Below are 14,318 nucleotides of genomic sequence, written 5' to 3'. Positions count from 1 at the left end.
GCCTTATTTTACAAAGAACCTCTCCGAGCTGCCTTTGTCGGTAACACGTGTCTTGCTTTGAGGTTGGCATATTTTCTGGATGTGCTGGATGTGTTTAGCTACGAGCCACCAAAACATGGGGTGGACGTGTTCTGATAGTGTTGTTTAGCGAGCTCCACGATAGTTATCGCGCTGCGGCCGCAGCAACTGCGGCAATGTGTGGCGGCGTAGTCAGCATGGTACACAGTGGAGAGAAAGGTAAAAAGTTATTGTTCAGTAGTTGACGAGTAGGTAAGCCTCCACCGCCTCTTTCAGCCTACTTCGGAGCGGGTGGGATGTGTGCTGCCAGAATTTCTTGCGTGAAGTGTAGTGGTCGCTGTCAGCCACTCGTATTTTGGAGATAGCGGTAGTGAGGTGGGATATGAGAGTGGGGAAGGTGGAGGATGACATATGGACAAGATCGATGGTTGATTGGGTGGTAGTCGCAGTTAACCCAAGGAGAGGAATCTTCTGTCAAAAGACCTTGGAGAAGGTGTATGTGGGCTGTCGAGGGGAATGTGTTTGTGCCTTGGGGTGATGGTGGTCATGGTGCCGTGTGATTGTGCGGGAGAAGGACGCGGAACAAGCAGCGAGCTCGTCTGTATCGCTAGAGCTAGCCTGTATCGCTACGCTGTATGCGTGTGATATAGTGGGGGGTATAAATTCTGAAATTCGGGTAAGGCAAAGTGCTTGAAAGGCTCGGGCATAGCGAAGGAATCACACCGGATATACTGAAGTGTTTGCCAAGTCTTGCGTTTAATCAGGTATAGTGATAAATTTGACCACTAGGACTTCCGAAAGGTGCGAGGAATCCCTTATTGCACTCCGGTGTCTGATGTACGAGTTTCTCGAATGTCTACGCATCTGCAAAGTTGTTTTTCTCTAATGGGGAAATTTGTGTGACGGTTTGTCATGAATGTGTTACAATTAGGTCATGACACCCTTTCTTTCAGGAAAGAGGTGTCGCGGTTAGTAGACGTCGCTTACCTAACGTGAGATTGATATTTAATATCTGGGATATTATACAGGAGGCGTACGCAGTAAATACTTTTGCACCCGTACTAGTGCTTGTTTGTCTCATGGCTAACATCCATACCCTTAGGAGGTAAGATCAAATTGTTGACGGGGACAAATTAGGTTTTCTTTTTCAGTGACATATTGTGGCAAGTAAAATCGATTATAGCTGCGACAGACGACACATACACACACACAAAAAAGAATGAATGAAATAAACTTTGATACCTATCGCTTTGAAAGTTTCGTATCACGTACTCAGGGGTGCACGAAGTGGTCAGAATTATTAGTTTTTAACAACGGCTTCTGTCATCGTCGAACTAGCTTGAGCTAACTGTCGTGTTCAATAAAATTTTTGTCAGCCTTAAATGTAAGCTTGTTAGCCGTGTATTAAGCCAGCGCCTAACCTTAAGGTGCAAAAATTTAGACCTTGCGAGTGGAACAATTTCTGGCGCTTCTTGAAAGCCAAATCACACCTGTACTGGCAGTTAAGCACCCGGCCACGCCTACCCGTCCACCCACTCATTCTTATCCTTTCAATGACCCGTTAAATGATGGGCCATTCATTCATTCATTCATTCATTCATTCATTCATTCATTCATTCATTCATTCATTCATTCATTCATTCATTCATTCATTCATTCATTCATTCATTCATTCATTCATTCATTCATTCGTCGATTGATGGATCAAACGATCGATTGGTGATTAAACAAATAAAACTCGTCAACCCATTTAGCTAAAAGATTACGTGCAAACGATTTCCTGCGGCTTCTTAAAAGTTACCAGCTCAACCTCACCCCACTTACGTCACCAAGGCTTTCTTTTTGTTTAGCATATAGGCCTTCGGATCGTACTAAGTAGTGGCTCCACCGTAAATAAAACCTGAAAACAAAACATACGAAGAATGCACCACTGATGCGAATGTTTGACTAATGCCTGTGTTTGTTTCGCCACTCCTTTGCACGTGATATGCGGAAAATTATCTCCACAAGAGTGCGCGAAATAAGGTACTCATAAGAACGCTTAGCCAGAAGTAGCTTCCTCTGTTGAATGTAGAGCGCACTCGAATCCTTTGATCTTATTAGTCAGCGGTATTTGCAAGGGCTTTGTGTTCTTCAATCTTAAATGAAAAAGAAGAAAGGGTGAATGATGTGTGCACAGCAAGGGTTAAGCAACATTCCTCACGTCAAAGGCATATAGGTGACCTGCAGACACGCAGGCACCACTTCTCGCCCGAATTTTTTTATTGACCTGAGAGCTTCACAAAGGAAGTCCTTGTAATGAGCTTCCTCTTCATCTCCCCCTGCCCGTTCCAGCTCCTCCCCCTTCTCATTTCTACAGCAAGCGCGTCAAGGCACTGGGATCGCAATGCATACCGCTCTAGGATCAATAGCGAGAGAACCGGAACCACAACGGCCATCGCTAAAATGCGGGTATTGAATTTCTTTAACATGTCTTGTGTAAGTTCCGACTCCACTGAGCCGTGCGTGGACACGCAATAACAGATGAATTCCTGCGATGTCCGGACCCGCATGGTTGACCTGTGCCCGCTTGTTTGCTCATCGTTCATCGCGGTAAACGGCCCTGTCATTTTTAAGAGTGACTGCCTCTTTCCCCTTGCCAGTGCGGCTCGCCCGACATGAAGAATCGATTTTATTCCGTTACGCGCAAAAACGTCTGCGCTGAAACGCTCCAATATGCTGTCCAACAATTTCGCGCATTCTTCATACGTTTTAAGTGCGATCTTTATGGAACGGATATAGACTATGTAAGACTATAGACTATATATGTAGACTATATAGACTATAGTCTATAGACTATGTAGACTATATAGACTATATAGACTATGCATCTTGTTTCTATTAAGAATGGCACTGAAAAGATGGCGTTATTGCTCTGCACGTGCAACATTTCAATAGGGAGTACGATAGATAATACGGCGTAACTACACAATACGTGACTAGGTATGTTCGTAGATCTATATATCATGCCATTTCTTGTTTTTGACACGGAACTGCGCTTCATGCGTGTCTAATGTCTTACGGGCGTGTTGAGAGTACTGCTATGCAACGCAGTGTCCCATGATGTTTCGAACAGCTTGAAAAGTTCTTGTTACAAGCTATCGACGGAGAAGAAAGCTTGGAAAAAATATACACAGGTGTAAGCACTGCCTTCCGCGACTTTGCATCGAATTACTTGTCAATAAAATCTAGGGGTCATCATAAACCGCGAACACCGGCACGCGTTAACCACTCTTATATGCCGAGTAGCAAACCATTTGAAAAAAAGAAGGAAAGAAGCGGGGCTCGTATCATAATTTCAATCCCCTTTATTTTATTTATTTATGAATTATATTGTACTTAGGAGATGCCACCTTTAGATGGTGGCCGCTACTACTTCTCAAATGGACATTAAAAGAAATCAACGCATTAAAACTAAAGGTCGACTCCAAATCATAAAAACCTAAAAATCCAGACACATGAGTACACTAAAGCCGCACTAAAACTGAAAGTCAGCTCGGAAAGACAGCAACACAAGGGTGTCACACAGTGAAGGAGAACTCGGGTTAACTTTGACCACCATGGAGGTATCTAACGCAAGCACAATGCACGGTACACTTTTTTCGCATTTTGCTTTTACGCCGCAGCCGGGAATCGAACCCGAACCCACGAAACGCCATCACTACAAAGTCACCGCGGCCACAAGTTAGATTTGAAAGGTGGCGCTCCGAAGACGCAAACGCCACGACTTTGTGGTACATAGTGTTTTTTTTTTGTCTTTTTCCATTGTTTAACCTAGGTAGAATATTAGGCAGTATAGTAGCAAGAGCTTGGTGGCGCAACCCACCGCCCCGTTCCAAAGGGGACGCTCATAACATCCATCCATCCAGCCACCGGCCAACGAAATGCTGTAGGCTTATCAGAGTCGAGGGCAAGCTCCACCTCCACAGACGTAACACAGCCTTGGCAATAAGGCGCACGAAACTCACCGCTCTGCAGGACGGACAGGGAGCCGTCCTGGTGTCCGAAGGCCAGCTTTCCCGACGGGTGCCACGCCATCTGAGTGACGACGCTCGAGAACTGCGCCGTCTCCCGCCACGGCTCGCGCGGGCCCTCGGGCACGGACCACGAGTGGAGCGGGCCGCGACCCGACAGGTAGGCGATCGTGTCGCGAGCGTCGGGCCGCCACGACAGCAACAGCGGCAGGCAGAGGGGCTCGCGCAGCGACGCCACCAGCTGCCGCTGGCCGATGTCCCAGACGCACACGACGGGGTCGAGGCTGCCGCTGGCGATCCACTCCTGGCGCGTCGGGTGCCAGTCGATGGCCGTCACGGTGCGCTTGTGCTCGGCCATGATGGCGCGCAGCTTGAACTCGCCGTTGGACTCGTCCATCTGCGCGCGCAGGTACAGTGTCTACGTGAGCGTACAGTGTCTACGTGAGCGTACAGTGTCTACGTGAGCGTACAGTGTCTACGTGAGCGTACAGTGTCTACGTGAGCGTACAGTGTCTACGTGAGCGTACAGTGTCTACGTGAGCGTACAGTGTCTACGTGAGCGTACAGTGTCTACGTGGGCTTACAGCAAGCACCCATTTGAAAGGCGCAACTAACAAACGTTGTCACAACTCTACCAGGGGTAACGCTGTATGCATACACAAATGTACAGGGAGACCCAAGAAGAATTGATAAACCACTGCACGCGTAATGCGACAGATATGGATTAAGGCTGCCATCTGCGGCAAGTTGTGCTTCCGTCCATTCTCGTTTCACGCTTCCTTATTATTTCTACATTACAACAAAGCGCGGTAACAGTTAATTTCTCCTATGCTTTCTGTGTCTTAACTGCAGTGTGTGTCTTCCATGTGTTTGTAACTAACAACAGTCAAGCCCCTCTGGTCCCTTTATTCTCGCTAGTAAAAAACAAAAAATCCCCTTACGGCTGAACTGTGATTTGCTGCTTTGTCGCAATAACAAAACATCTCGGGCCTGTCGTTGCATCAGCAAGTACAGGGCCGCTCACAGAACAGAAGATATTGCGAAAGATTGAATAATTAGCGCATGGGTATATGGTGTCAGAAAGGTCTAAACAACTCCGACACATGTGAAGCACGTGGACAAGCGCTTCCCACAATAAAGTAATAAGTAAAAATAAATATAAAAGGCGGTAGTTATGATCCAGTGTTATGATCCGACTATGAGACATGCCGTAGTGGGGAACTCCGTATTAATTTTGACCACGTAGAGCACTTAACGTGCACCTAATGTATAGTAGATGAGCGTACGATGCAATGCGTCCCCATCAGTATGCTGTCGCCGCCACTGACATCGAGTCCGCCACCTCTAGCTCAGCAGCACACCACCCCCGCTTAGCTACCGTTAAACCACCCTTAAACCCGTTCACCGGACGTACGTCTGGTTGACCTCCCTACCTTTAACCTCCTTCTGAGCTACCGCAAAATAACCTTCGTCTCAGAAACACGACGCTCGTATAATTAGAACATAATAACTTACCTACAAGAAATAAATATATAATCACTGCTTACCTATGTTCAGTTCGTACTGCATTAGCGATGTTTCCCCGCGCATCATAGACGGACAACAGAACAGACACACACAGCTGTGTGTTCATTTTGTTATTGTATAATGAGTTAGGTGACATCGATGATCATAACTTATATTTTCAGAGCTTAACTAAGTGAACAGATAAGCTGCGGCGTACGATAAGCTCCGTATGGCCTCCCGAGATAATCGGAATACGCAAAATTGTAAACTTATTCAAATCATTCTCCGCTTCTACAAGCAGCGTCCAGGTGGTTACGAAAGAAGAGATCAAGCTTCTACCAGATATTGTACCTCGTATATGTAGACGGCGAGCGTGGCAGCATAAGCGAAACGATGGCCGCTGAAGCTTGCCACGTTGACGTGCCATGTCTGGCAGCCGGCGGCAAGCAGACCGATCTGGCGCATGACCGAACTCATCTTGCCGGCTCACGCTTGCCCACTTAAGCACTGCTAGATGAGGGGATGCATGTGGACCTAAAAAGGAAAGCGTAGGACAGCTGCATCATTATCTGATCATCTTCTACGCACTTAACACAAACACGCAAGACGCACCAGCTGTGTTAGTCAATTAAATTGCAAATAAAAGATTGAACCATCACATATGCGTGATAGCAGACAGGCGCCTCCGGTAAAAGCATGACAAAGCCGTTAAAGCATAAATCAACTTGGCGGCATTGCAGCCGCATAGATCGGGCAAACTATTAGGTAAGCGAACATTCAGATAAAGTTCAACAACAGTAACAGTACATATACATACATTGTAATATAAACAATAATTTGTAAGAATACAAAGTTCAACATTATACAAGCAAATACATCATCAGTAATAAGAAAAATTCAAGAAACTGACGTAGTCCCAATTATATCACACCCAAGTGCGGGCCAATGGGAGGAACTACTGTCCAGCGACCGCTGCGAAGACCAGCTAGGTCTAATACGGAGTGCACGATGGACAGCAGAGGCCAGTGGAGCCCTGGACTGAGGGGCAGCCGATCATTGCGATAGAGGACGGACGAAGCAGCGGGTGAAGACACAAGAAGGAAGGCTACACTGAAGAATCCACCCCAGCCGCTGAAAAACAATTACTAGAGCTCAGTAAAGTTTTCACTCACTCACTTACGAACAAAGAAACATTCAATATGAATGTAAAATAAACATGAGAAACCCAAGGTAATGCCAAAACGGCGGGAACATTCTGTCAGTTTAACAACGTCAGCAGTAAACAAATACAACCTGTGAAAAGCAGACGTCGACTCATATTTAAAGAAGCCAGGGCATGTGTGAACGTTACACAAAACATCGAGCTCCGTCAACACCAGAAATGATTCCTAAAAAAGCTCCCAAGGAGTGTTCTTGGTAAGTTTCGGAACGGGGGGGTTACGGCGTCTCCCCCCCCCCTTTTTTTGTAGAGGCAGCGCGTTTTGCCATGGCGATAATGCTGCTGTTTTATGCAATTTTCTTGCTGGGCGAGCTGAATATCGAAGTTACTTGCGACATAAACAATAATATCACATGAAGAGCTTTTCGTTTGTGAACATTTAGGTTAACATCGGTGGCTTTCGCTTTCTTACTTTGTATTGTTTGATCTTTCGCTACACTGACTAGAGCATTCGCTGTTCTGCGTGAGCTACCGTGATCGAACGCCTTCTAGACGTCTGGAAAACACCTGTCTGCAGAGGCTTGAGAAATACGAGTCTAGGCTTTCCTTTGAACGTTTTCTGTCTGTCTCTGACAGCCAGCCTTCGAATACATTTTTCCATACTTCGCGGCAGAAGATTATAGACAGTGTTTACTAAGGTCGCCTTCACATGCTTATACACATGTTTAAAACATCAACGACATTGCCAATTCATTGCAGAAGCTGTTAGTAACGAAAATAAGGAGGCGACGGAGCGACCTCTGCTTCATGGCTAATAAATATTTGCAGATCCGACGCACATCTTGGAACCGCAAATGAAGCGAATCTTTCGCGACACAGTTAATTTTATTTCTGCTTCTTTCGCTTAAAGGAAACTGACGCGCGTGAACGTGCTTACACACACCGGCCCTATGCATTGCGACACAGGCGGCAGTCTTTTAAAGTTGGTAGGCCTTGGTAAGGTATAAATATATGTGATTATGGCCTAATGGTTATAAGCATCGGGCTGCAGTTCTGAAGGATAGAGATTCCATTTCACCACCGGGCAAGTAATAAAATATTTTTTAAATTTTCAAGTGTGAGCTATTCGGCAAGGCAGAAGCACCCAGCAGCCATTGTAAGGAAAATCAGGGAGGGCTCACAATGAAAGCTTCACTTTAAAACAGCGCATTGGAAACGGAGATTAATAGAGGCAAAACATAATAAAAGCGCTTGCGTTGAGTCTATGCCTTTCCTCGTCTACGGTTTCAGTGCACTGTTTTTATCAGCCATGTACCAACATCAACTTGCCCAGTTGTCTATCCCCTCGAAAAGTCAAGTTCGCTGCTTTGATTTGGTGGCGCAATTAACTAGAGATTGTGGTTTAACGATCAGGACCTTAAACAGGGAATGAAAGAGACATCCGTTTATGGAGGTCTCTGGATTTCGACTGCGCTGAGGTCACTTGTAACAACACTGCGCTAAGGTCGACATTCTAACAACACGGACGGCAAGGCAAAAGTAGGAATTAACACGAATGACAAATGCGCTATCAACTGGCGGTTTATTCACACAAACGAGAGAGAGAGAAAACAAGGGTAGGAAAGGCAGGGAGGTCAACCAGAACAGCATCCGGTTTGCTACCCTACACTGGGGGTGGGGGAAAGGGGAATAGAAAGCGGAAGAAAGGGAGAAAGTAAGCACTGAGTACATGTTGGAGGGACACCATACAAAAGGACACTATAAATGGTCTGTTAAGTCCGTGCACTTCAAGTACCGCACTAGTGCACGAATCGCTTTTCGAGCCAGTGATGGGTGTGGCCACGGTCCGAGTATCTTTGACTTGGTAAAAGGTCTCGAGTCCAGTCTGCGTAAAGTTGCCCGCAGAGAGAGGCGTTGGACATCGTAGCCAGGGCACACAAACGAAGTACATGCTAAAGTAAGCGGCGGCAGGGTCAATAGCTTGATTAACGTTTCTGTTGTGGTGCTTTCAGATTCTCTCCTTGTGTTTCTTGTGTCGCCACCCTTAATTGTATGCCATAGTTCCTGCAGTTCTCCCTTCTCGTGTGCTGACTTTAAATACTATCCGAGGACACCTAAGCATTTCTGATGAGTTGTGAATGCGAACGCAATAATGTCCAATTGAACGCTGCTGAGCTGTCCTTGGAGTTTTACGCTGCGAGTAATTTACCAAAAAGGTACGTGCTGGGCTAGCGAGAAACCAGCAGCAGCCAACGCCGCAGGCCACCGACGTTTTGCGCGACGAGAGACCGAGGAGGCAGCAGCGGCCACCAAGGCCGGCAGGCGCGCGCAGCAGCTAAACCCAGTGGGGGTGAGAGAGACGGGGACCGCGTGCCAGCTTCCGAGAGCGAGACGGCGGCAGCCACACGGGCGTGTCACGCGACTGCCTCGCCGACGACAACCCGTCTCGACCCGCGGAGTCGCATCACAGTGTCTACTCCGTTGAGGCGCCCTCCTGACGTGGCGTTGCAGCCAATGGGAATTTAGGTGCCGTTTCGCTGCTACAGACACCGGATTCTTCGCTCAGTGGGCCATTTGATGCTTTCGCATCAATAAATTTTGACAACTCTAGGCTCCTGCACATAATCCCAAGTTAAACATCTGTTTAGCACTCCTTGGTTATAGGAATGTCGACAATGGCCAGGGACTCAAGCTCGCGACCTCTTGCTCGATGGCCGGAAACCATAGTCGCCGAGCTACCGCGCAGGATGGAGCGCAAGTACAACCAACGCACAACTATTGCGAACTGTCAAGCTGAGCATGTACGCAATTACTAAATGTACACGGAGAGGCAAGTGAAAGCACACGTGTGGGTCGTTAGTGAACGCGATTAACTTCCGGGCGGCTGACAGCGCCATCTGGCCGACACGCCCTGCGCTTATCAAGAGCGAGCCAGGCGCGCCAAAAGCCGCCGACGCGCCGGGCTTAAGCCGTCGGTCAAACAGCTTCCACTTGCCGGCGCAAACGGCGCTCTAGCTCGGCTGACGCGCCCTGCAGTCGGTGTTTGTTTTTTTAAAGAGCACCGTTTGCAGAGAGCGCCGTGCGAAAATCGTGCGAAAATCTTGTCTCAATGCGCACTTGGAAGTGCTCACAGCTCTGCATATTAATTGGGAACAGATTTGCCACTCGCGTGGCCTCCGGATTCGTACTCGGGCTCGTGGACTCATTTAATGTAAATTTATGACGGCTGAAAGAGTCGGATAGAAAGAAAGGTACTTCAAACGTGATTCCATGTCTGGAACCTCTGGCCGTAAAATGCCAGAATCCACCGCGAAAAACAGCTCGCGAAGGGCAGAGGAAGTGGAAGTGAAGCGGAATTGGCTTGGAATAAACCCGGCGAGGCAGGGTTCAGTTGAGGACAGAGGATCTAATTAGTAAAACGAGTATGTGACTGTTGAGAGCGGCACAGCTCTACAACTTGAGAGTTGAAGCTACCCTCCCAGATACGTGCCAACCTGGTGAATGCGTGCAACTGCCGCTGCTACGGCCACAAGCATCCTGAATTATCCTGCAGCCAGAAAGGCTCGCAGTTGGCCTGAACGACAGCGGTAACAGTAAGCAATAACTTTTTGCCGAATCTGTATGTCGTACATTGTGCCACAGAACCTCTTCTCCTTCAAGTGGGACATACGTGTTTAAAGCAGTGAAACGGACGACTTCTGTCACTGTTTTAATCAGGTTTGATGTTTTCTAAAGCATTTTAAGATAAAACAAGAGGTGAATGACAGAGATAGTAACCAGACTAACTGTCGGGTTGGCTACTCAGGCTCTCATTTCAACATAGTCGCAGAGCTGAATACTAAAAGAAGATTTTTTCTAATTCCTGCCAATACACTAACTATACGGAACACAAATAAGCTGAATTGGTCAAGGTACATGACAACAAGGGTGCAGAACTATTTTGTAGGTTTCGCTACATTCTTTATGAAGGCATGGATGTTTGTTGGGACACCATGTACATGAATACCTCTTCTAGAAACCCATAAAACTTCCCGAGAGGCACAGTGCCAAAATAAAGCTGCGCAGTAGTTGGTTACCAGTGCTTAAGGCTTGAGGTGACTGTAATTATTGTTAATCACGGGAAAAGATGTCTTCTATGATCACAGATAGGCAAATGTACGCATACGCGCTCACTCAGGAATAATTTGCAGTTTTAACTTGTACATTGAGTACATGGAGATGACAGAAGAAAACGGCATAAGAAGCTTGATAAGCCCCCTCGGCCCCTATTACAGAGGCAGCGGTCCAGCTGTCGGCAACTAATCTTAGTAGCAATATAACATCATCGCAAGAAGAAGAAAAGGGAAAGAAAAAGACCCTTTGTAAGTTGTAACATTCTGCATCACAAACACAACACAAAGAAAAAGAAAGTAACTGACTTCATCTCACTTATTCGTGTGACCTAGAAGCAAACTGAGGGCTCTTCTGGTTGACCTCCCTGCCTTTCCTGCCCTTGCTTTCTCTTCTCTTGACACATACAGGCAAAAGTTGAGCCACAGGCTTTATGACAGTAAACACGGAAGATAGTGAAGAAGTGGGTGAGTAAAACGACACTGGAAATGTTGAAAAGCCGGCTTCTCCCCAAACAGATTGTTCAATGAGCAAAGGAGAATAACATGAGGAGATAAGACAGGAAAAATTCAGAGCCCTTTTTCTCTGTGAAAGTGGGGGACCAGTCGAGTTGTATATACGGTGATAACTATGTTCATAATAAATATGTTGATTGAAAATAAAATACACGTACCACAAATCATTTCGTTTTTTTTACATTTTTTGTTGTTTTAATAAATTGCATATTCAATCCTTTTTTGATTTTCAACCTTTTGTTTGCTTTTTGGGATTTATTGTTTTGTCGCTAAGGTGACTATCGCTTTATGATCGCTATGATATACGGCCAGTGGCTCTGTCGCGACACTGGAAAGGCTCTTGGCCAATGTGAGGTCTATACACGGCCGATTACGCGTCGTGGGGACACTGGTGTTTGCGTAACTTTGAATGCCGAACCTTTCCAAGAGATACGCCACGAACTACTTTCCGTCTGGCCGAGACACGTCTATCTTGAAATCACCTGCAATTACGATGGGAGTGGAGTCGGTAGGGATTATCTAACCAATGGTGCATACGCTTGGCGTTTGCGGCATGATCTTCGTCCATATTACGTGCCGCCCGCCATCGCCGCGCACATTACCGTTTCTGTTCACGACGGTGTCCTTCGTAGGCGTGCTGTTCTTCCACAGTTCTCACCGTACGTGGCCTACCCAGTGCACGGGTGGAAGGGAACTGAGATAAGGTTACGTGGTTTGCCTGTAGAACCGGTGACGTCAAGTGGCAATCCATACTAAAGTGTCTTACGGTTTTACTTTTCTTATTGCAATATTTTTTTTAATCACAACACGTTTTGTCACTTCTCGCGATTGAACGAAGCTGCGGCATACCTGCTTGTGCGCTTTTGCTTTATGTTTTAGCTCTTTTAGCTCTGGAGTTGCCGCCAGCTTTTTTGCCTACGCGAAAACCGCCAGAACCTAGCGTATAACAGTTCCGCTGTAAAAACAAGCACTCTGACGAGCAGCTCACGCGCTCTCGTAGTTTGTAGGTTCAGAAATGATCGGGTTTCACGTGCCAAAATCACGCTTTACTTATGAGGAACGCCGTAGCGGAGGCCTGCGGAATAATTTCGACCACCTGGGGTTCTTTGACTAGTACCTAAATCTAAGCACACGGGTGTTATCGCACGTCGTCCTCATCGAAATGCAGCCACCGTGGCCGGGATTCGCTCTCGCGACCTCGCGCTTAGCAGCCCAACAGCATAGCCACTAAGGAACCGCGGCGGGTGAATAGTCATCTTTATGGAAGGAAACACGCGAGGGCCTGGGTAAACAGCTTCGTCGTGAATCGTGTCGTGCTGCCCTGCGGCGAGGTGCGAAAAGGAGAAGGTGGTGACGTTCTTTCTACTGCCTGCACACCTGCTTGCGCGTTTCCTTCTTTCTGTGTCGATACTGCACGCGAACGAAGAACGGAAGAGTCTGATAAGGCAGTCATGCTAGTGGCCATGCTCATTGTTTTCGAAGTTTCAATCTCTATTTCAAGTAATATAATTGTCTGCAGGCGTGTGCAAGAAGGATCAGGGTTAAAGAAAAAGCAAGTCGGCCGAGGCGCTAGCGGAATACGGAACTGTGTGCATCTCTGCTTTCGCATCCCACCGCAGTGCCACACTGCATGCGGTCGATGAGGCTGTTTTCCACGAGCTCGCGTGTTTCCTTTTATGAACATTGTGCATTAGTCTTAAGTTATCCAAATGAAGCGGCGGCAAAGTCAAATTTCCTACTTTATAAGCTGGGCCGGGAAGAACTGCTTGGCAGGACTGGAAGACAAAGACAGAACATGGGCGTCCGTGTAGTGTCTTTCCACGTTGAAGTCAAGCCTTTTGCACTATCCTTCAGAAACATGCTCTCGCAGCGACTAGCACGGCCCTTTCCAAGCGCTGTTGCCTTGTGAAATTTCCGTGAAGTATATGCGCTGTAGCCTCCAGTTGTCTTAATGCACTCGGCCAGTTTAGGAAAAAGAAAACAGAAAAGAAAAAAATCTTTTCTTGATTTTATCTGTTGCCTGCCATGCTACAACAGCTAATGAACGACGCTGCGGAGCAAAAACAGGCGTGTCAGAGAATGCAACAAATAGAAAAAGATAAGACACCCATGCAAGCACACAAAAAACAAAACAAAAAAAAAACCAAGGAAAGTCGATGTGAAAAACTAACCGGTCGGCCGACGACGTGGCTCCGGGTCTTCGCCGAGTTCACGTCCGCAGGAATTAAATCGAGGCCTGGGGGGGTGGACACGCTGGCTACGCTGCTGCTGTACGGTCCGCCTGTATACCCTCGGCCCTTGGGGACCGTCGCACAACAATGAAGCAACAGCAGCAAGCACCGGCCAGCCAACGATCCGGCCAGCGGAACTGGCGCTGCACTAAGCGCCTGCAGCGGTGTCCAGCGGCGAAGCTGTGCCTCTTCTCTTTCCGGCCGGGCTTGTCGGGTGACGCCGTGTCCTGCCGAGAGCGCCGTAGTGTGCATGTGTGCGTTCGTGGGGGCCAGCGGGTTTTTTGTCGTGCCCGGCACCTACGGTGGCTGCCATGGCGACTCATTGATTGCGGCCGCTAAAAAAGTGCGCTCATTCGTGAGTCGGTCGGCGATCGTCGACGGATGAGTGCTGTGGGCGTTCGGCCGCGGCCACAAGGGCGGTGCGACCCTTGATGGGCCTCCCGCTGCTTCCCGAAATGATGCCCCCGACACTTACCGGGGTTGTTTTGTACGCTGTGTAAGCGGCAGAGTGCAAAGCGGTACGGGGACCACGGCGAAAGCGGGGGTCGGAGCGGGCATTTCTCCCATTTGGGAGATGGACGGGCAACTGGGGGACGTATAGAAGTTCCGTCCGGCATGATGGCGAAAGCGGGACAAGAACGAGTCGTGGCCCCAATTTTACACAGTGCCGAGTGCTCCGAATACCGGGCGTCAATTTTCACGACTTATGGATTATTTTTCTTAGTGCAGAGCCGTTGACTCCTCGCAACTGAAAAAAAAAAGAGAA

At 47.7% G+C, this 14,318-nt stretch overlaps 1 protein-coding gene across 1 annotated transcript in view; it reads right to left on the bottom strand.

Annotated features, from left to right (window-relative positions):
- LOC135898169 (WD repeat-containing protein 17-like) overlaps positions 1-13,745 on the bottom strand; it is a 59,165-nt gene extending 45,420 nt beyond the window's left edge. Inside the window, exons 1-3 of the mRNA XM_065426963.2 lie at positions 13,493-13,745; positions 5,889-6,071; positions 4,026-4,428 (exon numbers count right to left, since the gene is read on the bottom strand). Coding sequence (XP_065283035.1) covers positions 4,026-4,428; positions 5,889-6,014 — 529 coding nt within the window. The 5' untranslated portion in view covers positions 6,015-6,071; positions 13,493-13,745. The remainder of the gene's footprint in view (positions 1-4,025; positions 4,429-5,888; positions 6,072-13,492) is intronic.
- Positions 13,746-14,318: the final 573 nt, after the last annotated feature.

Source organism: Dermacentor albipictus, chromosome 3 (genome assembly GCF_038994185.2).
Source record: "Dermacentor albipictus isolate Rhodes 1998 colony chromosome 3, USDA_Dalb.pri_finalv2, whole genome shotgun sequence".
Taxonomy (NCBI): Eukaryota; Metazoa; Arthropoda; class Arachnida; order Ixodida; family Ixodidae; genus Dermacentor; species Dermacentor albipictus.
Note: the sequence above shows the minus strand (reverse complement) of the source record. Positions and strands in the feature narration are given on the sequence as shown.